The sequence below is a fragment of the Canis lupus genome, chromosome 26 (genome assembly GCF_011100685.1).
Source record: "Canis lupus familiaris isolate Mischka breed German Shepherd chromosome 26, alternate assembly UU_Cfam_GSD_1.0, whole genome shotgun sequence".
In the NCBI taxonomy this organism is placed as follows: domain Eukaryota; kingdom Metazoa; phylum Chordata; class Mammalia; order Carnivora; family Canidae; genus Canis; species Canis lupus.
Window position 1 is genome coordinate 17,541,793 of NC_049247.1, and position 22,938 is coordinate 17,564,730.

Below are 22,938 nucleotides of genomic sequence, written 5' to 3' on the forward strand. Positions count from 1 at the left end.
CTTCTAGTTATTTAGTGATTATTTTTCTCTCTATCATGTTACATGAGTATGAGGTTTCTTTTTTTTTTTTTTTTTTTTTTTTTGAGTATGATGTTTCTAAAAGGAGTTACAAGTTCTTGTGTTCACATTTTTCTCACTCTAACGGACTGTAGAATTTTTGTTTCTGACCCTGTCCCTCAACTGTTAATGTCTTACGGCCTTGGCTATCTTAGTCTTCTTCAGAGCTCCTAAAAATGGTGTTTATTTATTTGCTTATTAGTTTTGTACATTTTCTTAGCAGCCTGGATTTGTCTGAATTGGCAAAAGCTGCTAAGAAGAAACTCCAATCCGTGAGTATCTCTGTTTCCTAGTGACATTCAGTGTGGGAAGCCATGCATCCTGCTAATAATACCTGTCCTCCGCCCATTACCTGCTGTACCAGATGACTTTGTTTCATACTCTGAGATGTTGTAAAATCCTAAAGAGGGGATAAGTTTAGTAGATCCAATTTATTGGCTCTGCTTCAGGTAATGGCATTTTTCTCTGTCATTTTGAAAACGACTGTGCATTTGACATTAGGGAATTATTCTTCCTCCTGAGAGTTCCTAGTTTCTCTCAATGTCAGAGTGGGACTCACTCTTTTACAGGGTAGGGATGCCCTCCAGTAGCCTCCTAGGACACTAGGGAAAGACACGAGCTGATGTTGGAGTGGTGAGTGCCACAGATCCACTTGCTGCCATTTGAGATCAGGCCACAGTCGTCACTGTCTTGCGTAGCCTACCTGGTTCATCAGAGCTTAAGTGTATGCTTGCAAGGGCTGGTGGGCCTGCCCGGGGTGTGAGCTCAGAGCTCGCCCAGTTCTGCACGGCCCAGCCTCCCTCCAGTCTGCATACCTCTTCCCAGCCTGCCCATCTCAGCCTCAGTCAGGGCCCGAACAGACTAACTTCACTGGGCTCACTTCCTTTTAGTTTGGTCCCCACAGATGAGCCCTCACCAGGTTGCTTCCCCAGCCGCTTCCACCACCAGATTGCCTGCCTCGGGCTGCTCTCATAGCTCTCTGAATCAGAACTAAGATTCTTAACTTCCTGACATGACCTTGAAGGGTGGCATCCAGTGCTCACCATTCAGTTTTTCCCTGCTTTCCAACCAGTGCCCCTGCATGTGTGCATGCATGTGCACGAATGTTTTTATCTACTTCTTTTGGATTAACACTCTGAGGCCACCTTCATGTCTTCTTCTGGGAATCCTCTCTTTGTGCAATGCTCCCCTGTCCCAGCTTCTGGCCCTTTTGTCATTCAAGTAGCTGAAATTTCACCACCTGGACAGTGTAGGTGGGAGTTTCCCCAAGCCTGCCTCTGATATTGCATCTCCCCTAACGTATGACTTCCTCTTCATTTCTCTTTTTACAGAAGACCATTTACTAGCACTTCATATAATATTAAGTACTAAATATTACATAAAATGAATTTATCATTACTAGTATTTAACTGTTATATGAAATAAATGTATTTTATGCAATTTGGTGTCTCTGTGTTCTGTATCTGTTTTGTGTGTCTGTGTGTTTTATCACCTTTCTTAAATTAAGGAGGTCATGTGGTAAAATTAAGGTGATAAACTTTGGAATCAGCACTAAATAGTCTGTGATTTCCTTTTAATTCCTTGTAATATATAACCCAATTTTTATTTTAAATAATTCAAACATTATATGTAATACTCAAGCTCTCTTTGACCTGCATTTGCTAAACTGAAAGCTGCATGAAGTGGGGCGGGGGGGCGGTGGTCAGGTTTGTAATATCTCTGGCATGTGGCGGGTGTTAGATAAATATGTAGAACAAAGTTGAGAACAGCCCTCAAGAACTTGGGCTCTGGTCAGACTGGTCAGGTACAGAGCTCATCTATGACAAGCTCTTTAGCCTCTCTGTGCCTTGGTGTTTCTCCTGGAAAGGGGACTAATGATCCATCAACAGCTGCAGATCTGAACTGCTCAGTGAGGATGGGCTACTGGGATTATTTGTTGACCCCACTCTGTAGTCTCCTCCTCAGGGGCCGGGCGGGGGTGGGGAGGTGGATAGCTAGATCAGTGCCACTTCAGTGTTTATTCTACAGTACCTCTCCCTCCTGGATGAGAAGCTGAAAGAAATAGAAGACTAACATATTTCTTATGTTTGTTAAGTGTTAACATTTGCAGAGATTTAAACTTGGATCTTGGGTCCATCACTTGCTGGCTCTGTGACTTCAGGCCAGCTCCTAACTTCTGTGCTTTGATCTCCTTGTCTGTAAAGTGGGATAATAGTAGTTCCTATCTATCTTCATAGAGGTGTTGTGAGTATTAATGTGATGATAGCACAGTGCCTGGGATGTAAGCCTTCAGGTTTTTTTTGTTTGTTTTGTTTTGTTTTGTTTTAGCCTTCAGTATTGACGTTGTAGTTACTGAGGAATAATAACCTCAGCTGGTAGCCCCTTACTGGAAAAGACTGGATATTTATGATGCAAGTTCAAGTTCCCAATCCTTCATCATCTTATCTAGCAAAAGGCTCTCTGAGTTTATTTTCTTTTTTTTTTTTTTTTTTTGAGATTTTATTTATTTATTCATAGAGACACAGAGAGAGAGAGGCAGAGACACAGGCAGAGGGAGAAGCAGGCTCCATGCAGAGAGCCCGACGCGGGACTCGATCCAGCGTCTCCAGGATCACGCCCTGGGCTGCAGGCAGTGCTAAACCACTGCACCACCGGGGCTGCCCTCTGAGTTTATTTTCAATCATAAATTAACCACACTAAAGAAAATGTGGGAAATGGACAGGGGGAATCATCTGCATTCACTATATTCTTTTTTTTTTTTAACATTTACTATATTCTTAATGGATTCAGGCTCAAGATTTTGATATATTTCTTCTAATTCTTGTTTTATATGCATATCATTTTTTTGAACAGAGGCTTAATCCTAATTATAGAATTGTATATGCTGCTTTTTTCACCCAACAGTGTGCCCTTTAACAAGCTCCCATAAGGTCTATTAGCCAGCAGTTTAAATTGCCACATATAATACCTTCTGGTCAGCATGTGACTGGATGTTTACTGGGCCCCATCTCAGTGCCAGGTACTGTGTGTGGACATAAGGGACACAGGGGATAAAACAAATCCAGTGTCAACTAAAAAGAGACAGCCAGCAAGCATCAGGGTGTGTTTTATGAGGAAAAAGGTTCAGAGAGCTGGAGCCATGCTGGTGGAGGCTTAGCCTCACCCAGCTTGAGGAAGACCCCAACTGTCCTCCCCCATCCCGGTGGCTACCCAGAAGTGTGGAGATTGTTTCATTGGCTGACACTGCACTGTGCGCTGATTAGACAAGCTGTCTTTTGTTGGGGATGCTAAGTTTTTTCTGGGATTGGAGGCCTGCTTACTGAAGAATATAGCAAAGAGACTTACTGAAGTGTGGGTGGTGGATTCTGCAATGGCATGTTTTAACTTCTCAAAACAGCATGTCTTGGCATCTCTATCCCACCAAGTTTAGGATCTGGGGACACTGGCAAATGCCCAAGACCACAAGAGGGGACTTTAAACAGTCACACGAAAAGTTGGGACCTGGACCCTGCTTTGTGATCATGCACTTCAGATGATTCTCCCCTCCTTTACAGCACACCCCTATCTACATTTCACAAAGGAGTGAGACTGCTGTGGGAGGCAGATAGTTCTAGAGGATCTATACTATTCTGGAAATACTATTGTCTGTTTAACAGTGGATATTTACTAAGCACCGGACTTGGATAAGACATTGGAGATTAAAGAGTGAATAAGTCGTAGTGCCCACTCATTCTCCTAGTGTTAATCCTTGTCCCTTGTGTCCCTGATATTTTTTTTACTTGCAGCTAAGTAATCATTTGTTTGAAGAACTTGCCATGGATGTGTACGATGAAGTTGACAGGCGAGAGACTGATGCAGGTGACTGAACATGTGGCTTTCTCTTATAAGCTTCTGTTGTCAGTGGGCAGTGACTAGCTGCCCACCTCCATGTTTTACTTGCCCAATTTCTACTGTCCTGTTGATTCGTGTGTCCACATTTACTTTTGTGTATGTTGGTTTTGGAGTGTGCTTCCCCGAGTCTCCCTTGTGACGCGGGAGCTGTGGCTCTCAGAGAAGCAGTGGCACACCGGTGGTGATAAGATTCTATCTCTGACTCTTTCCTCTGGCTAGTCTGGCTTGCCACGCAAAACCACAGCACCCTGGTAACCGAGACAACTGTCGTCCCCTTCCTTCCGGTCAATCCTGAGTACTCTTCAACACGGAACCAGGCAAGTGGCCAAGTCTGAGAAGTAATCAGTGGTGTTATTTTGGAAATGGCTAATGTGGTATTTAACTTTCCCAGGACAGGTATTTTAAATTTTTTGATTGATTTAAGTGTTAAGGTCCTTTATACACACAAACCCATAAAACTCAAGAAATTGATAAGAAAGGCAATAAATATAAATAGAAGACTGAAAAAGAATATAAAATAATTCACAGAAAAAATATAAATGGCTTACAAATGTGAAGAAATGTTTAACCTTATTAGCAATCCAAGAAAGTAGCCTAAAGGCATTAATGAAAATTGCATCAATCAAATTAATAAAGAATGTAATAAAGGATACTCCAAGCTGGTAAAGATATAGCAAAATGGACTTTTTTTCTTATGCTATAGTTAAGAGCTTACATTGCTATAGACTTCAGAAAAGCAATTTGTTAACTGATTTTAAAAGTTTCAAAATTAAGTCCATCCTTTCCTCACAGGTAATCCTTATTTAGGAATATATGCTAATAAAATAAAAATAACAAAGATTTACGCATAGTGATTTTCATCAAAGTACTGTATAAAATAATAGAGCATTAAAAACAACCTAAGCCTCTGTTAGGAGGAGAAAAGTTGTGTAAATTGGGAAGACCTTTCGATTTTTACTGACTACTGGCTGTATATGATGATGAAGTCCCAGCATCTAAGCTATCACTTTTTCTTGAAATTTTAAATTTTTCTTCCAAATTAATTTTTCATAACTGGGTCTACTTCAAAACTGAATTGATAATGGGGAAAAAAGCATCAACTAAAAACATTTTGGTTTTGTTCACAAAAATAAATGTGCAAGGCATTATTGAGATCTCTTAATATAGATGGCTCTAAACTGTGTGCAGGGAAAACATTGATGTGTGCCTTCCCTAGGCTACAGTGGTGCTTTGATCATACTTGGGAGGCTTTGCTTGGGAGCCTTGCTCAAGTCTAACAATAGTGCGACTGGTCTTACGTGAATATCCACATGTATATTTTCACACTGAGGAATATTTCCAATTATTTTCTCACTCTCAGGGCAGACAGAAACTAGCTCGGTTTAACGCCCATGAGTTTGCCACACTGGTCATCGACATTCTCAGTGACGCCAAGAGGAGACAGCAAGGCAGTCCTCTTTCTGGTTCTAAAGGTAACTCTTGCAAGGTGCTTAAGTACTTGATCCTCTGGTCTTCTAACTTGGCACAAGTATTAAATTTAAAATTATAAGTTACTTAAAGCAGTTGTCATGAAAAGTTTATCTTTGTGAGCCCTGATGAATTATAAATATTTCAGTGTTGGGACACTGGGTGGCTCAGTTGATTAAGTGGCTGCCTTCAGCTCAGGTTGTGATCCCAGGGTCCTGGAGTTGAGTCCTGCTTCAGTCTGCTTGAAAGACTCTCTCCCTCTGCCCCTTTCCCTACTTAGGCTCTTTTGCTTTCTCACTCTCTATCTCTCAAATAAATCTTTTTTAAAAAATTAATGTCTGAACAGTAAGGTTATGTGCTGATCGGTTGACAAAAATGTTATAAGCAGAGGCTGGTAGAACCTACCCCCGTGTTTCCTCTCAGGATAATGGTTCAAGATTTGCTAAATCAGTCTCCACAGCAATTTTATAACCATATCAATGCAGGTAATGAAATGGACTCTTTATTTGTATATGTTTAGGGAAAAGACTGGAAAGGTATAGCACAAAATAAATCAATGGCTATGGTTGATTACCATTAGTTTCAGATTTTCTGTATTGAATATTCTGTAAATCCGATGATACATGTATTTTAGATATTAATTTGAAAAATTAAAATTCATTTTGAGTAGCCATAATTTATCACCCAGATATTACCCATCAAAATATCCAGAAACAATATTGGAAATCAGAGATCAACTTGAGTGAGTTGCCTCAGAGAGGAAGTTGGACAGACTTGGATAATTTGTGAAATCTTTTATTCAAAATGTGTTAGAGCCTATGGAATCATCCCTGCTCCCCTGTATGGTCTACATAGGTGTGTGTCCAGTGGGTTGTTCTATTTTTTCCTTTCTCTCTGGTAGTCAGCCGAATAAGTGCCAGTATGCCTGTTCTATGAGCACCAAGTTCCTAGGCTCCATTTTAACAGCCTCCTTTCAGTAACGTTACCTTGTAAACAAGTTATAGTTACAGTTGAATCACAGTTAATCTTACATTCGTTATGGCTTTAGTTCCCTGGTTTGGAACTACACTCTGTCCCCTTGGGAACCTGCCTTCTCAACTTGAGCAGCACTTCCATAAACCACCTAATTAATTTGCCCATATTTGGTGAGTGGCCCAAAGGGATGCTGAAATGCCTCTGTGATTGATAGTAGGTCCTCTGTCTGGTTGATGACTTGCTGTGTGATTCTTACATTGGTATGAATATAACATTGCTATTTCTGTCATTTTTCTCTTAGTCTTTGAATGGCTAAACCCAAAAATCCTCCCAGTGAATTTTGGGGGGTAAAGTTTTTTTTTAAGCCTGAAGAAAAGTTATTTGCTTCTATTGATAGACAATGTGGAGCTGATACTGAAAACGATCAGTAACCAGCACAGCATTGAGAGTCAAGACAATGACCAGCCAGACTATGACAGTGTGGCCTCAGACGAAGACACGGATCTGGAAGCTACTGCAAGCAAAGCAAACAGGCAGAAGGTGAGGTGACACATTGCACATAGAAGGGGAGAATATGTTTCTTTTTGGAATCATTCCTCTTGCAAAATCACCTTATTTGTAAATCACTGTGAAAGGTGCTCTGGGGGTAAAGTGAGGTTTACTACTAGCTTGGGCCAGCAAGGTAAATCCTTTTAAAATAGGGGATCCTGTGTCCCTAAATTTATTGCTGAATCACAGCCCTGCCCCAACCGTGGTTTTATAAAACTTGTGAGGAGGGCCTGATGTGTTTTATTCCTTCAACAAATGTTTACCCAGTGACTTCTCTGGATCATACTCTCTTGAAGCCTAGTTCCTTTCCTGTGAGGCTCTCCCTGCCTAGTAGGAAAGAGAACTGCAGTCGGAAGTACAAAGTGATAATGTCATAAGAAACACAAATAGAAGCCAAGGGTGGGGATGTGAGAGGAGACCCAGCCTGTTGACGAGGACAAGTGTCAGGGGAGGCCGTGTATGTGGAATGTCTGTTCATATGTACCTTAAAAGATGCATGGGATTAGGTAAGTGGAGAGGCAGGGAGGGTAGTCTAAGCAAAGAGAAGATGAAAGAGAGCATCTAGCAGAACGCGCTCACATGTAGAGACAGCCTAAAAGGGGTGAGACTCAAAGCACAGAGCAGGTGTCACACCTGGAGGATCATGCCACCGGACTGAAGAGTCTACACCTTGGCAGACAATGTAGTGTCTAGGAAGCTCTGAGGCGGAGCAGGAGGGCAGTGGTCAGCAATTTTGGTTCCTCTCTTTTGGGAGGACTATTTTTGCTGGGTCAGAGGGCAGAAGAAGGAAGCCCAGTTGGGGTACTGCTGAAGAGGCCATACTGGAGCCTATGCAGAGAGGGTCCAGACAGAAGAGAAGTACAGTAGCAGAATGAGTGTGGGCCCAAGGAGAAGGCAGTGGAGGCCTGCTGGCCCACCCACTGCTAAGTCTCCAGGACCTCGCCCCAGACCTGACCCACAGAGGAGCTCAGCAAACATTTGAGAATGGACAAATAGGAAGACAGATAGACAGATCTCAACAATAACTTCGAATGTTTGAGGCAGTGAGGTAAACTTACAGAAGATGTGTCCAAAGTTGTCCAGCTCACACAACTGTGAGAAAGGTAGTGCCATGAACAGATACAGGGAATGTGAAGGGGACAGCAAAAGTCACTTGTCCCATCTGATACACCCCTGCCCAGTGTTCTCAGAAGCACTGAATTCAGTCAGAGCGAAAGCCAAAATCATGACAGGATCCTACCAATTGGCCGCCTCCTCTCTGCCTTGCATACCCTCTCCTTCTAGCTAAGCTTTGCTGCTGACTGGAACGTTCCTCCTCCAGACAGCCACTGGACTAATGTCCTTCCGGCTGCTACTCATGTCTCACCTACCAAGGCTTATCCCACCTGTCTAATTAAAAGGCACCCACCTTCACCCCTTCTCTCCCCAGCCCCTCACCCTGCTCCATTTTCTCTGTTTTCCACAGCACTTGTCATCTGTTGTCATACTGTGTAGTCACTTATTTTTATTTTGTCCTTTCCCACTCTGCCGGGGTGCAAACACCATGGAAGCTAGAATCTTTGTTTTCGTTTTTTATGTATCCTGAGTCCCTAGAATACTGCCTGATGCTCACTGTGAATAGCTGGAATGAAGGAATTACTGAAAGAACGAATTTTTTAAAAAGAAAAAGGAATGAGCAAGAGAAAGACAGGCAAAACAAGACAAATGCACTGAGAGTCCTCATCAGACTAGATTTACTGACTGCACTCCCTGTTCTCAGAAAATCTTGACTCTGATATTTTTCAAATATTATAGTAACCCTACCTTTATGTTTTATTTTTGCGTTCCTCCCAGAAGCCTTGATTTGGTTTGATTAACTTTGCAGTCCAGCTGGCATGGTCAGAATTTGAAATTCTTTAGCTGTGAGTCTTGAATGTTATCATCATCTCAGATTGTGAACATTTTCCCCAATTTATTTTTAGAGTCTAGATTCAGATTTATCAGATGGACCAGTCACTGTGCAGGAATTTATGGAGGTCAAAAACGCTCTAGTGGCTTCTGAGGCCAAGATACAGCAGCTAATGAAGGTGAATAACAACTTGAGTGACGAGCTGAGAATTATGCAGAAAAAGGTAACACGTTAATAAATGCCAGGATGATTGACTCTTTAACTTCATAGTATAAGGAAGAATCCCAGGCACAATGCTGGTGGGCAAAGGGGAGAAAAGCAGTTATTGTAAACAAACATAAAAACCTTTGGGCCAACCTGTCTTTTTAGAAGTAGTATGTATTTGAATATTTCAGACAAAGTGTTTTTGATTAGAAATAAATCCAGAGTGAGTTTCCCAAGCAGTTGACATGTAACAGCCCAGTAAGTGTTTATATCAGCTGCAGCCGCCCTTGCACTACTCCATGCTTCCTGGGAATCTAGATGCCCTTCCATGGATGCGTGTCTTCCTACTGCTCATTCTAAAGAATCACACCAGGAAGTCAGAGCAGATAAAAGCCATGGGCAGGTGTCTGTGTTTATCAGCGCTGCATGCAGGGGGTGCCATCCCTGCTCGCTCGTATTCTCAGTTGTTAACCCACCCAGCTCTGGCAGCTCTGTCCCACAACCCCCCTGTTTTTCACCAGTACTTACTAATTTATGATGTCTTCAGAGCCTAGAGCAGGGCCCATCACAGAGTAGAGGCTCCATGAATATAAGAAAACATTTTTGTTTGCACTAGTGAGAGCTGTACACTAGTAAGAGACAATCTCGTTTGCCCCGCATTTTCTCATTTGCTGCCTTTTGGGAGAGTCAGAAATATATGAATAAGCTAATCCCTAAAAGGAGTATAGCTAATAGCAGCAAGGAATATGCTTAAGAGGGCGATTATGTATGTAAGTCTTTATGAGAAGGCTGTGCCTGTCATCCAGTTCTCTCCAAAATGAGATTTTGTATACTTCCCTTAAACAGAAACAAAACGAAGTATGTATCTGTGTCTTAATTCTGCCATTTGAAGAATAATGTTTCAGAATCATTATCAAGAACAGAGGACAAGGTGCACTCCCTTTGTGGCTGGGTCCTTCCCAATAATGTCCAAGGAAGGAAGGAGATCTGTCCCCTCTGCCTGTCAGGGGAGGACACTGCAGTGCACTCTCGCCCGGGGCTTGGTCTAGGTAGGATTCTTTTGCTATAGAGTTCTAGATCTTTTTTTTTTTTTTTTTTTTTTAGATAAATGTCTCCAAACTTAAAATACTACCTAAAGATCAACCAGATTAACATTTATCAACTCCTTGTTCTGGGCCAGTCTGACCCCATCTAGGGCCAGTGTGCAGCTGTGAACAGGGCAGACCAAAAGCCCTTTAGCTGTGTCATACAGGGCTTACTCTTCTTCTGTCTTTTCTGAAATATCTTTTGCTTAATGAATGGCAGTTTGTCCCCATTAATTGAACTAATTTGTTGAGGTGACTTTTTCTGAAACATGCTGACTTTGCCAGTGTAAATCAGTCTGCTAAGCATCACTTTTTTTTTTTTTTTTTTGCTCTAATGCTCCCTTAGCATTTGTAGAAATTGTCAGAGATAACCTCATATCTCTGAAAAGCAAATGTTTTGAGCCTTAAGAAATGTAGAGTGAAATTATTTGCCTTTGCTCATGGATTATCTCAATTCTTAGAAATGCTTTTGATTTCTGGAGCAATTGAATTATCTGTAACTTCTTATTTCCTTTTAACACTCCTTTCAAACAAAGAAATGTAGTCTGATTCTTATTAAGACTAGCATCACCCAAATTTATTCTAGGACATATCTCTAAATAGGAGGACTAGAATATTTTAGAATTGATACAAGGAACTTGTGCTCATCAAAACACATTCAAGTAAAATCCACACTGGATGTTTTAGAGGTATGACAAGTATTAAAATTAAGTTTCAGATTTCAAGGCATTTTTTTTAAAAACTCTGAGAAGGTTTTTACATAGACAAGCACGTGACCAGATACTCTAGTCGTTCATTGAGGGAGCATGTACCACTTCTCCTCACTCTCTGGATTGTGTCCCTTTCATTTTGGGTATGGGCTCCCTAATAAATAGTTTGACAGGCACCTTATGCTTGTCTCTATCCTGGAATGTAGGAATTTTCAGTGGCTGCTTGTCACTTTGCAGCTGTTCTTTGGAAAATGAGTTATAGACAGAAGTTATACCCTGTAAGCCTTTGTGGTGTAGAAGCACGCTCTCATTCCTTAGTGGATCATACTTGGAAAAAACAGAAATGAGGGTATTTTTGTGGCATAGGCTGTATCAGTCAAACTGTCACAAAAAATTGGCTCTATTACCATAAACTATGTAGAATTTGCTTATTTTGCAAAGATGTGTTGGTTTTATTTCAAAGTTAGGTTAAAGTTTGTGTGTGTATATAGTTGACAAAGTAGCATGATTTGTATCTGATCTTTCATATTTAACAGTTGCTTGGAAAAGATGCTAATTAATGAAGAGGAGCAGCCACTATTGGTGTACTATTCACAGATCGGTGCTTTCTAAATAAAAATTGAAAGTAACTCCTAACACTGAATGGGTTTGCTATTGAAAAAGTAATGATCTTCTGGTGCAAATACATTTGTTTATGGACTTAAGCCTTGCCCCTGGTGGGGAATTTGGTCAGAGTTTACAGTCTCTGTCAAAGAGTAGACAGCTGAACTTACACCACACCCAGCTTATAAAATGTCATGGAAGATGGAGGAGCACCAGAGGGGAAGGACATTGTGCAAACGGGACTCAGTTAATTGTGTTTCACATGCCAAACGCTAAGGAGTAACATGATTCCTTGCTGATCCCTTAACGCTAACTCATCAAACACCATGAAGCAGCCTGCATGTGAGGAATGGAAAGAGCAATCAGGGTCTCCAAGTGACAGCCTCTAACTAAAATAGGGTGGTACCAGGCAGATTAGAGTGTTTAAAGCTGACACCGCCGAGGTTGCATTTTTGGGTGACAAAGCCAAAGGAGAGAGAGAGGCCAAATATTCCAGCCCTGGCTGAAAGCTGACCAATCACCAGAGGGAAGCAAGCGTGCCACGTGGAGCGTTCAGATGAAGATGTTAACATAGCTCGATAGGCCTCCAGTTTTCTTCATGATATGTTAATATAGCAAACTTACCATGATTTGACCCCCTCTCTTTTTTAAGAAGTGCTAAATTGTTTGGAATATTAAGAGTATTCTGTAATAAAAATTTGTTGATCATGATTTTTCTTGTTGGCTTTTTGGGAAGCAGTAGCCCATCTGATTTTTCATAAGCTGAACTTCACTGTCTTTCTTGCTTTGCAAAGCAACTCTGGTTATCTTTGTGCTGCTTCCATGGTGTCTGCTGGCATTTTTGGCATTTGCAAATGGCTTAGGGCTCATTTGAAAAGCAGGTTAGATTTTCAGGAAGCGATAGCTTCATGATCTCAAGCTCTTGCTGAAACGGCATTAGAAGAATCCAGAGTCCAGCTCGCCTGCAAACATTTCCCAGGCCCACTCTGACCAGTTTTTCAGTGGTTAAACATTTCGTTTTTTAAAAACCCAAACTGTAACTTTTCTGCAATGAGAAATCAAGCTGTTTAATTTGCTTGAGCGATGAAGTGAATTGATTGCGTGTCACTCATGCTAGGAAAGTAGGTTCTTGTTTGTAGTTACCTGTAACTTTCAACCCAGCTAGCTGTTACTGTTCTTACTGTTTAAAGCTGGTAGTTGTATGCGTTTACTTGGTGTTTGCTTTTTCTGCTTGCTATAGAAAAACACCGTCCCACTGCCAAACATTTCTTTCAGCTTCAAACACTCCAGAGTGAAAATTCGAACCTCAGGAAACAGGCCACAACCAATATATATCAGGTGCAAACTGGTTCTGAGTACACAGACACTTCCAACCACTCTTCCTTAAAGCGACGTCCGTCTGCCCGGGGCAGTAGGCCCATGTCCATGTACGAGACGGGATCAGGTCAGAAACCATATCTCCCAATGGGAGAAGTGAACCACCCTGAAGAGAGCAGGACAAGACTCCAGCCTTTCCCCACGCACGTAAGTAACACCACTGGCGCTTCTGCTATTCACCCTTTGTCCAGCCTGACCTCCTGTATTCCCTCTTCGGAACCTGCAGATTCCCATGTCTCTTGCTTTGCAAAATTGGGCTAGAAGAGTTCTCCTGTGTTTGCTGTATTAACATGTCAACAGATATTTACATTTCCATAAGCAGATAGGGCCATTAGCTGAAAGCTTTCCAGCAAAGTTCAGGATTCTGGCTTTTGTTCAGCTCCCCTCCCCTTTTCTCCCTCATATCCATAATATCTTTCCCAGACAGCCAGTACTGGAACTTTTTTTGTAGCAGTCTTTTTCCCCCATTTCTAAAAACAAAAACAAATGGTAAAAGTGACCAGCAAAAAGAAGTACTTTCTTCTTTGAGATAGACAGGTAGGTGCCCCTCTGTGAAATTGAGCCATTAGAATTCAGGGTGGCTTCTCTGCCACTCCTAGTGAAGCAGGCGGTGTCTGCAGCCTGGGCATGCAGGGTAGGTCTAGAAGCCTCTAGCCTCTCCATGTGTGGTCAGCCTGCCTGCTTAGCTTCTGCATCTCCCTCCTCCTCTTCATGGAGAAAATGTTGCTCTGTCATTTCATAAAAGGGAAATGTTAAAACTTCTGTACCGATTTTACAAGTATTTTGTGCCAAAGATTGTATTCTGTAACAGGCTGCTAACCATCTTGTTTTACAATGGGATAAGTATGGTATTGAGATTTTCAAATGTTATATTTCTTTTGGATTAATTTATTTTAAATACCCATGTTTTGACAAAATGTTACATGTGGAACTCATGTTTTTTCAGAGAGTAGTATTTATCTTTTATAAACGTGAAAGTTGTTATTTCTTCAGTCAAATTTTATAGAAGTTTCCAAAAAACTCTCAGAGTAAATGCAGAGTAAAGGATTTGGTCTAGTAAATTAAACCTTAGTTTAATTTTGTCAGGCTTCAGTGCAGTAAAATTTCAGCGTTGTTATACTGTAGTTGGGGGTCCGTTACTTCAACTTTTATAAGTTGTTTGGGCTAAAACATTCTAAGGCAATTGATCTGATATACTTGATGTAATGGAAATGCCATTGAACTAACTTAAAAATCTTACTTTTGTATAACTGAAAACAAAAGTTAAGAAAAGCAATTTTGTCAACTTTCACAGTATACTTTTTTATTTTAGGAACATTTAGAATGTAATGTCATTTTATTGCTGAAGTTCTGTATCGATACCGAAAAGTAGATTGATAACCTTTACCAACCGAACCATTCATATAGTTTCTCATTTCAAGTATATCCTGATTAAAAAACAAGTATTCGTTTAAAGCCATCCATTAAAAAAAAAAAAACTATTACAAAATTAAATTCTCATAGGTGTTATCTTTTCTCATATGGAAAAGTAGCTTTATAAATTCCAAGTAATTTCTGGGAGGCATCTCACTAAAGGAGTAACCATTTCTGAGGTCCTGTCATCAGCTAGCATGGCAGTGAGCCTGCCTGTCACAGAAATTTCAGCATTGATCTCACATAGTGAGTTGCTTTTTAGGATTCTTTTACTGGGAAACTCCGGGCTGAATCCAGGATAGGTGGCGGGGGTTTTTTGGTTTGTTTTGTATTTTCCCGAGTGTGTGTTTTTTTTTTCCCCTTCCAGATCGGGAGGAGTGCGCTTGTGACCTCCTCTTCATCTCTGCCTTCCTTCCCCTCCACACTTTCCTGGTCGAGGGACGAAAGCGCCCGAAGGGTTAAGTACACTCTGACGGTCTGCTCTCTGGAGGAGGGGCAGTGCTCCTGGGCGCTTTGTGCTTCTCCTGGTCCTCCTGTCCCTCCACTAACTGCCTTTCTGTCCCGCATGAGGCAGCGCTTCCCCCAGGTGTCTCAGCACAGCAGCATGCAGGCACACACGCGCACACGCACACACACATCCATGCGTGTCTGTAGGAGGCAGTCTCCCTCTTATCTAACCCCACATTGCTCAGTTTCACTTACTACTTAACAAAGTTTGCAATTCACCCTTTAACATTTATTTGGAGCATACTGTCTTTTTAAACAATCAAAAAATTAGCTGGCTGCTGGTTAAATATTGTAATAGAGCAAATGTGTTAAATTTATTCAGATATCAGATTAACACTAGTCTTTTTGGGCTAACTGAAACACTAAGACATCATGCTTTATTATTTTTTATTTTTCTGCCTGTTGACATTTTTGATGTCGATGCCATACCTGACACACTCCAGTTTTGTGGTACCTGTGTCCCGTATCAAATTGCAACACATGGCAGCATTGGAGGTGTAGGTGGCTGTTACTATAAAGCTGTTCATTTAATGAATTGGTCAAATCCAGCTTGCTGATATATAATTTACATTCTCTATAACAATACGTGATTGAGGTAAGCAAGCCCCTTTTAGAGTAGGCAGACAGCAGTATTTATTAAGCACTTCCTCTATACCCAACCTTTTGGTAAGTCAGAGGGTCCTAGGGACTTAGATGACATTCCTGCTCCCAAAGGCACTGTCAGTTTAAAAAAGTCCTTTCCTGGGGGCCTGGCTGGCTCAGTTGGTTAAGTGTCCAACTCTTGATCTCAGCTCAGGTCTTGATCTCAGGATTATGAGTTCAGGCCCCACATGTTGGGCCCATGTTGGGCATGGAGCCTACTTTAAAAAAAAAAAAAATCCTTTCCTGCATGAGGAGTGCATGATGTCAAGCTGAAAAGGAGTAAGGAGCATGTACAGGCTTCGAAGACCTGCATTCAGGTCATGGCACACTCTTTAATGGAAGGATAGTGTAACCAACTCAAGAGGAGGAAAGGTGGCTGTGGATGGAGTTTGCACTGGGCTTTTTTCCATTCCCTCCACATCAGTAAGAATGACAGAGTCATACTTCTCCACTACTGGTGCCATATGGCCCATCAAGGCCCTCTGGGGGTTCTCTTCTGCACTTGGAGGTAGTCTATTAAAAGGAATTCTTGATGTATGATACTTAGTCTTCTGAACAATTCTGAAATTGAACTGTAGTGTTTTTATTATAATTTTTTCAGTTAAACTAAGGGACAGTTAAGTAGAAATGAAACAGCTCATTTGAAATTTTGTTAATAAGAATCAAGTAAACCTCTTTTTCCCACTGTGAAATTTGTTTAAAAAAAAAAAAAAAAACCTACGTTGGTAGTTTTGAGAATCCTTTCAAGGACTGCTTGCTGAGACAGTTTTATACAAGATTAACAGTTACATCATTTAAACTGATAATCTTGATTATTCCTGACAGCTTCATCATGAGTTTAGGCTTTTATGGTATGTCTGTATTCAGAGAATACTGCAAATCTATTCAGTAAACTGAACCAGCACCAGCTATAAAGTAACTTTTCTATTAACAGCTTTCAGAGAGCAAGCAGCACATTAACTAATAGGTCTTGATCCTAGCTCTGCATGTTTACAATAATTTTCATAAGATTAAATGCTGGCTAATTTGAAATCCTGTGCTATGTTTTTGTTGGCAACGATGAAAGACTGTAAGTAACTGATTTTCTGGATGGCCATTGCTATAGTTGTTTTCTGTGCTTAAGGAACATTTCCTGAGTACTTATTAGATATATGAGTTGTTACTCTTCTAAAATGTTTAAATGAAACCTGGTACTTTCGATCATTGTGGGGTAATGCATTTGATTTGTAATTACTACATTTACCTCAAGGAAAGCAAAAAGATTGATTATAAAAATGTGAGATTTTCTGGGTTTAATTCTGTTTTCTAGATTTTTTCCACTGGAGCAGCTCTGGATGAATTTTCTAGAATAATTATTTAAATACAAGTTTTTTATGTTTCCTTTTTGTATGTGCATGTCTGTGTGTACCTGTGCACATACACATGCACATACAAATACTCATCCATAATGTATGTGCATGTAAATATAAAAACTAGAGGAAAAGAAATGTAAAGATTAAGCATTTCCTGTGAAAGGTAAGATGGGGTATTTTTGTTTGGGGAGAGGTTTTTTTTTTTTAAGATCACCTTTAGAAGAGCCTGGTTTCCCTGTTCCCTGCATAGGGTACAGTGCCTAGCTTTGCTCTTCAAGCTTCACTTCTAGTGTCCAGTAATCGACTGATGGATTCATAAAGCCAGGTCAAAATAAGGCAGCTGGTGAAGCAGACTGCTTACTGGTAGGAGATGTAAACACAGGGATCCAGAAAGTTGTAGTAGATTTTATAGAACTTAGTTTTACAGACTCCCTGCATGGCTCCAAGCCAACACTTTAAATCATTTGCCAGATGAATTTGATTGGGTAAAGCATGAGTTCACATTGAATTTTAGGAGCCCAGCAAGCACCTTTTTTTTTTTTTTTTTTTTTTTTAAGATTTTGTTTTATTCATGAGAGACCCAGAGAGAGAAAGGCAGAGACATAGGCAGAGGGAGAAGCAGGCTCCTTCTAGGGATCCCAGGACTCAATCCCAGAACTCCAGGATCACGCCCTGGGCCAAAGGCAGACACTAAACCTCTGAGCCACCCAGGTGTTCCTCTGGTTAGGTTTTGAATCACCTTCTGCTGACTTATGTACTAAATAAAGAAATTCCCAAAGCATTGTGGATAAAATAATATTGAGGGAAAATCATTTTTATTAAACACTCCAGAACTAACATAGTCCCCTTCAAGGGAATGTGGTCCCCTTCAAATTTGGCTACCCTGGAAGACCCTATGCTTCACCATGCAGACATTTGCCCAAAACATTTTTAGTATTCCTCTTTTGAATCTGTGTCTCATTTTTAATATCCACAATTGCATCAAGTATTTATATCCTAAAGGTTAGATGTTTTAGGAAACATAAAAGTGGTTGGAAACCAAGGGTCAAGCTAGGTTACTCCATTTTGGTTCACAAACAACATGCAGCAATAAATTAATAATACTGGATTTTTTTTCATGTGGCTCATACAAACTGTTTCTGCGTGCAGTTCTTAGAGAGCCCTAAATGTTTTGAGCAGTGACAGTCCTCAGGGCATCAGGCACAGAATACTGGAGAATGTAGGAGACAGGACCTAGGTTCATGGTGCTGATTTTCTCCTGACTCTGTGACCTTGGCTTTGTCCGCCAGCTCTTATGGACCTTCAGTTTTCATCTGATATTAGACTAGATAATCTGCCGCTGGCTTCCAGCACTGAAGGTCTGTGGGCATATAAGTGCTGGCCTGTGTGCATTATATTATAGTTAAACTCCATATTCCTTAGAGAACTAAATACGGGTGTGTTGCCTCACATGTCTGCGTTAATTTATACCAAGGAGCTGTTTATGGAGTTGCCACTGAGCTAAGAGGAAAATGGTGCCAAGAGGGAGAGAAATCATTTCTGGATCTATGAGTCAACTTTTACTAAATTTTTTACTAAATTTTCAATAAAGGGCTGGCTTCTGTCCCAAGTGAGATTGGGGCCTGAAGGCCATGTAGCCCAATAGGTAACAGTTCCTAGGCAAGGCTCCCAGATGTTTTATGCTTAAAACTAACAGGTGTTGCCTTTATCTCTTGCAGGCCTCCAGGCTAGAAAAGCAGAACAGCACGCCTGAAAGTGACTACGATAATACACCCAATGACACGGACCCAGATGACACAGGGTACAAGAGGACTGCCCTGGGGTGGGCTCTCGAACCCAAGACCTAGCATCAGGAGATGCACTTTATCCCACATGTGCCTTCTCTCTATTTTCAGACCTATAAGGTTATAAAACATGGAGGCATAAGTTCATAGTTTAACCTCCTAACCTATTATTACCCCAGAGGCCTGGTTTTCTTTTACCAGCCTATTACACACATCTCTGAGTAGCTATAATGTGCTTAAAAATCAATACTTTTAAGTTAACATGAGGTCACATTCTACATTTGTACCCCAGGGGATGAGCTGGCATAGGGAGGGCTTTATAACAACACATCCTTGCTGTTCCACTTGTCTGCTCCCTTTCCGCGTCTTTACTCTTTCTCCAAGAGTCATAATTTCCAGCCCTATGGTAGCATGAAGCAGCCACCATGTGAGCTGTGGCTGCCTGTTGAGGAAACAGCCTCACTGTGAGTCTCCTGCCAGAGAGGATAAAGGAAACCACAGAAGCAGCCAGCTCAGGCACTCAGCAAATACACATGCACTAGCTCCTAGAAGCAGAGAAGCAGCTAATGAGCACTTGTCACATTTAGCCACTTCTTTGATGGTCACAGGTCAAGCAGAAAGGGAAGGCAGAGGAGTATGGTGTGGCAAGGCGATGGCTCAGTACCAGACACAGTGGAACCCCACACTGCCCCCAGCCCCATCCTCCCCAGCACGGAAGACGTCATCCGGAAAACTGAACAGATCACCAAAAACATACAGGAGCTCTTAAGAGCCGCTCAAGAAAATAAACATGACAGGTAAGGGGGTTTGAAAATCCTGCCTGGAAAAATATACCTGCTGTGGAAGAGATGTTGCTCAGTTCTAAAGGATTTTTTTCAGTATGCTTATTTTTTTAAGTTTTTGTGGTTTTTTTTTTTTTTTTTTTTGTGGTTTTTTTGTTGTTGTTTTGTTTGTTTGTTTGTTTGTTTTAATTTCAGGTTTGCATAACAGGCCTAAGAACAAATTTGTAAATTTCAGGGTTTTTTTTTATTTGTTTGTTTTTAAGATTTTATTTATTTATTCATAGAGTCAGAGAGAGAGAAAGGCAGAGACACAGGCAGAGGGAGAAGCAGGCATCATACAGAGGGTCTCCAGGATCATGCCCTGGGCTGCAGGCGGCGCTAAACCGCTTCGCCACCAGGGCTGCCCTTGTTTGTTTGTTTGTTTGTTGTTTTCCTTACATGGCATTTTCCATGTTCTTATGAACTGCTCTGGAAACTGATGCCTCTAGAAATAGAATTGCAGTATATTTAGGGTTAGTAATATTGCTGGTGCTGGATGGCGAGAGGAAAGAAGGAAGCTACCTTAGAGCTCAGAGTTGACTCATCCAGCCCTTGTGCTCCCTGTGGTTTCCCTAGCTAGAGCAGAGTTCGCTGACATAAAAGGTGTCCTGACATTTGATTTCTTAGGTCTGCCTGGCATGCAGGTATATGTGTGCGTGTGCGCACGCATGTGTAAACATCTAGAAAACAAAGTGGTTTACAAATAAAAGTTGATCTACTCGACACCCAAATAATTCTATGCTCCTGAAATAAGAGTCTTCTTCCTCTGAGCAGAACCACATCCTGTAGAGTTCTTTCTTATGGTGAAGAAAGGACTAGCTCTTATTCTAGTTCATCCTTTTGTTCCCTGAGAACTTCTGGTGAGTTGTTAACTGTTCTGGGGGGCTGCCTGGGTTCATGTGGCTAACCCCATGCAGATACTCATGAACTATGTGACCCCTACCCGCTGAGTTTATGAAAGCAGCAGAGGTCAGTCAAAACCCCAGAACGATCTCATTGCTGCCCGATCTCATTGTTGCCCGTGGGTCAGCAGAGCGTGGTGCTCTCGTGAGGAGCTCCTTAGCATGCAGTGCACTAACAGAACTTGTTCAAGGAACGCTATACCGCTCCTCCGTGGCCCTCCCTGTTCTCTTATTCCTCACAAAGCTGCACCAGCATCTTCTGCCTTCTCTGTGTCCTCAGCACCACCAGGCTAGATTCCTCTTCTCTCCCCTTGCCCTTTGTCCATACAGCTCTGACTTCCCCCAGTGTCCCTGCTTCCCCTTAGTGGGAGAGGAGTGGACAGTGTCTAGGGGAGCAGGAGAGATGCTGGAGGATCCTCAGAGGAAAAAAGGAAGGCTATTGGTCAGCCTCCTTCCATGAGAATTACGTGGCTATTCGTCTCCCCCTCCTTCCCAGGCAGCCTCTCTGTCCCCACCCCCCCACCCCCCTCCCCACAAAGCCTCACAGGCTGCAGGTGCTTGGCAGCAAGTGCCTTCATGAGCTCACTGCATAAAGCAAGATGTGTCACAGCGTTCCGAAGGGCAGTCTTTAAACAACTCCCAGTACCAAGATGACACCGCCCCCCCAGGGCTCTCCCGCCAGTTGATGACAGGCTTTGGTTTTTGCTTACTCCAGTTCAGAAGTGCCATGCTTGTATTTCAAACAAAGATACGTTTACGTTGCATTGTTCTCTTTGGCGGCTGTCAGAAAGATCTGCCTGGAGGCCATTTCTGGCCTCAAAGACCATAATACGGTGCTGGTTTTTCCTTTTTTTTTTTTTTAAGATGTGCAAATCCATTCAAAAAACATTATGATCTGATTTTTTTTTTAAATACCAGGAAAGGAAAAAAAATAAGTAAATAAAATACCATGAGAGAATGATGCAGAGTTTAATCATTAGTTCACTCTTTTAGTTTAAATCAGAATTGATCTAGAGAATTTATATTTTATGAACTGATCAACATTCTGTTAATTTCTGTGGTTACTTACAAATGCAAGGCACTTTCATTTAGAACTTTGCATTATACTGATTAAACCCATGCCTTTTCCTCTTGTTTTCCCCTCCTGTTCATCTGTCGCTTATGCTCATCCTAAGTAGACCAGCAGCTCACACAGATGCATTGCCCTGGTCCCTTGAGCCAGGCAAGCTGCCCACAGCCCCTGACTTTCCCTCAACCTGGTCTCTCCCCTGGACCTCCAGCCCCATTCCCTGCCTGTCTCTGTCTCTCTCTCATACACACACATGCATGATTACACAACTCAGGAGTACTACGTATTATGTACAGAAGCTTTTTTTGAGGAAATATAACAGCTTAAAGTTGTGGACATGAACTCCCCGAGCAAGAGGAGGTTAACTTTCTCATTAATCTGTATGTGCTTTCTTTTGTGTCTCATTGAGGACTTCCTAAACTGTTTTGTACTGAGTGAGTTTTGGGGAGGTGTCCTTAGGAAAATTTGCCTCTGTGTAGCAGGGAGAAGGTTGAATTACATTTCTGGGTCAAAATGAAAATTCTAAGTAAAAAATTCTCCGGTTGATTCTCTGTTAATGTGTTATTAATAGACATATTGGTTCACGCAAGATTTATGGTTGAGACAGTGGTTGCTGTAGACACAGCCTTTTTTCTCTGAGTGTGTGTGTGACCAGATGGGTTGTTGCCAGTTCATATACTAGTGAAGGGACTCCTTCTGCCTTGGCTTTTTTGTTACTCTGTGGATTAAGGTTCTACTTGCTCACAAAGGTAAAAGTCAGGATTGCCTGTTCGAAGGTATTTTAGGATAATATAAACCAGTTCCTTGAAATGTAATAATGTAACTAAAATGTAGTCTTAATTAAAATAGTTTTGAGACTAGATTTCATACAAAGATGAAGTAGAGGTTACTTATTGGGACAGTCTTTAAGCAGAAGCCAACTTTAATTCGAGGACTTTAAGGGCTTAGGCTGGATACTGAACGGGATTTCGTTCCCTGTCTTGGAAATTTTAAAACACAGCTACATTGGTGATTGTGGAAGGCCACACCCACATATTCACATCATATTTCCTAGCACGCCACAAACAGGCTGCTAATGAGCTTTTCTCCTAGCCCTTCCTGGGCTCTGTGGGTCATTTGTTCCAGAACCAGAACCCAGACCTGGTGGCAGCACACTAGCTAAGAACTGTCATTCAATCCCATCTTGATAACATGTACTACCCAGGGTGGAAGCCTACTATTTTGAAGGTGAAAGAAACCAGCCCCATATGCTACACACCACAATGCCAAGACTAAGAAGCCTAAGTGAAGCCTAAGTCTCCATTCCTGTACTTCTCATCACCTAAGAAGTCAGAGTCACCAGTCATGAATGGAAAGAAGCCTGCTCTAAAGAAAGGCATGACTCTGTTGTGTCTCTGATAGCAGGAGAGGCCTGTGGTGTGGTGGTGAGGGGCCCAGGCTCAGGGGCTAGCTGGCCAAGTTTGTGCTCAGCTTTCTCTCAACCATCTGTGGGACCTTGGACATGTTCTCTGCTTCTCCTGGCCTCCGTTTCCTCTTTTGAAAAATGGGAACAGAGCTGGCACTCTGTCAGTGCTCATAAAGCCTCAGCTCTCGACTGTCATCTAGGGGACCCTTAGGAGGCCAGGTGGCCTGGAGGAAAGGA

General features: G+C 41.7%; 1 protein-coding gene across 14 annotated transcripts in view; it reads left to right on the plus strand.

The window, feature by feature from the left end:
- Positions 1–22,938, plus strand: part of GIT2 (GIT ArfGAP 2) — a 47,009-nt gene that overhangs the window by 19,400 nt on the left and 4,671 nt on the right. For 2 of the 14 annotated variants that reach the window (XM_038575367.1, XM_038575373.1), the window contains exons 9-18: positions 278–329; positions 3,843–3,915; positions 4,168–4,265; positions 5,309–5,420; positions 6,788–6,930; positions 8,901–9,050; positions 12,705–12,953; positions 14,587–14,676; positions 18,439–18,521; positions 19,113–19,301. In XM_038575367.1, the coding sequence (XP_038431295.1) occupies positions 278–329; positions 3,843–3,915; positions 4,168–4,265; positions 5,309–5,420; positions 6,788–6,930; positions 8,901–9,050; positions 12,705–12,953; positions 14,587–14,676; positions 18,439–18,521; positions 19,113–19,301 (1,239 nt within the window). Of the gene's footprint in view, positions 1–277; positions 330–3,842; positions 3,916–4,167; positions 4,266–5,308; positions 5,421–6,787; positions 6,931–8,900; positions 9,051–11,362; positions 12,141–12,704; positions 12,954–14,586; positions 14,677–18,438; positions 18,522–19,112; positions 19,302–22,938 lie in introns of those variants that run through there. The other 12 variants (XM_038575369.1, XM_038575368.1, XM_038575370.1 and 9 more) reach the window with 12 other exon arrangements.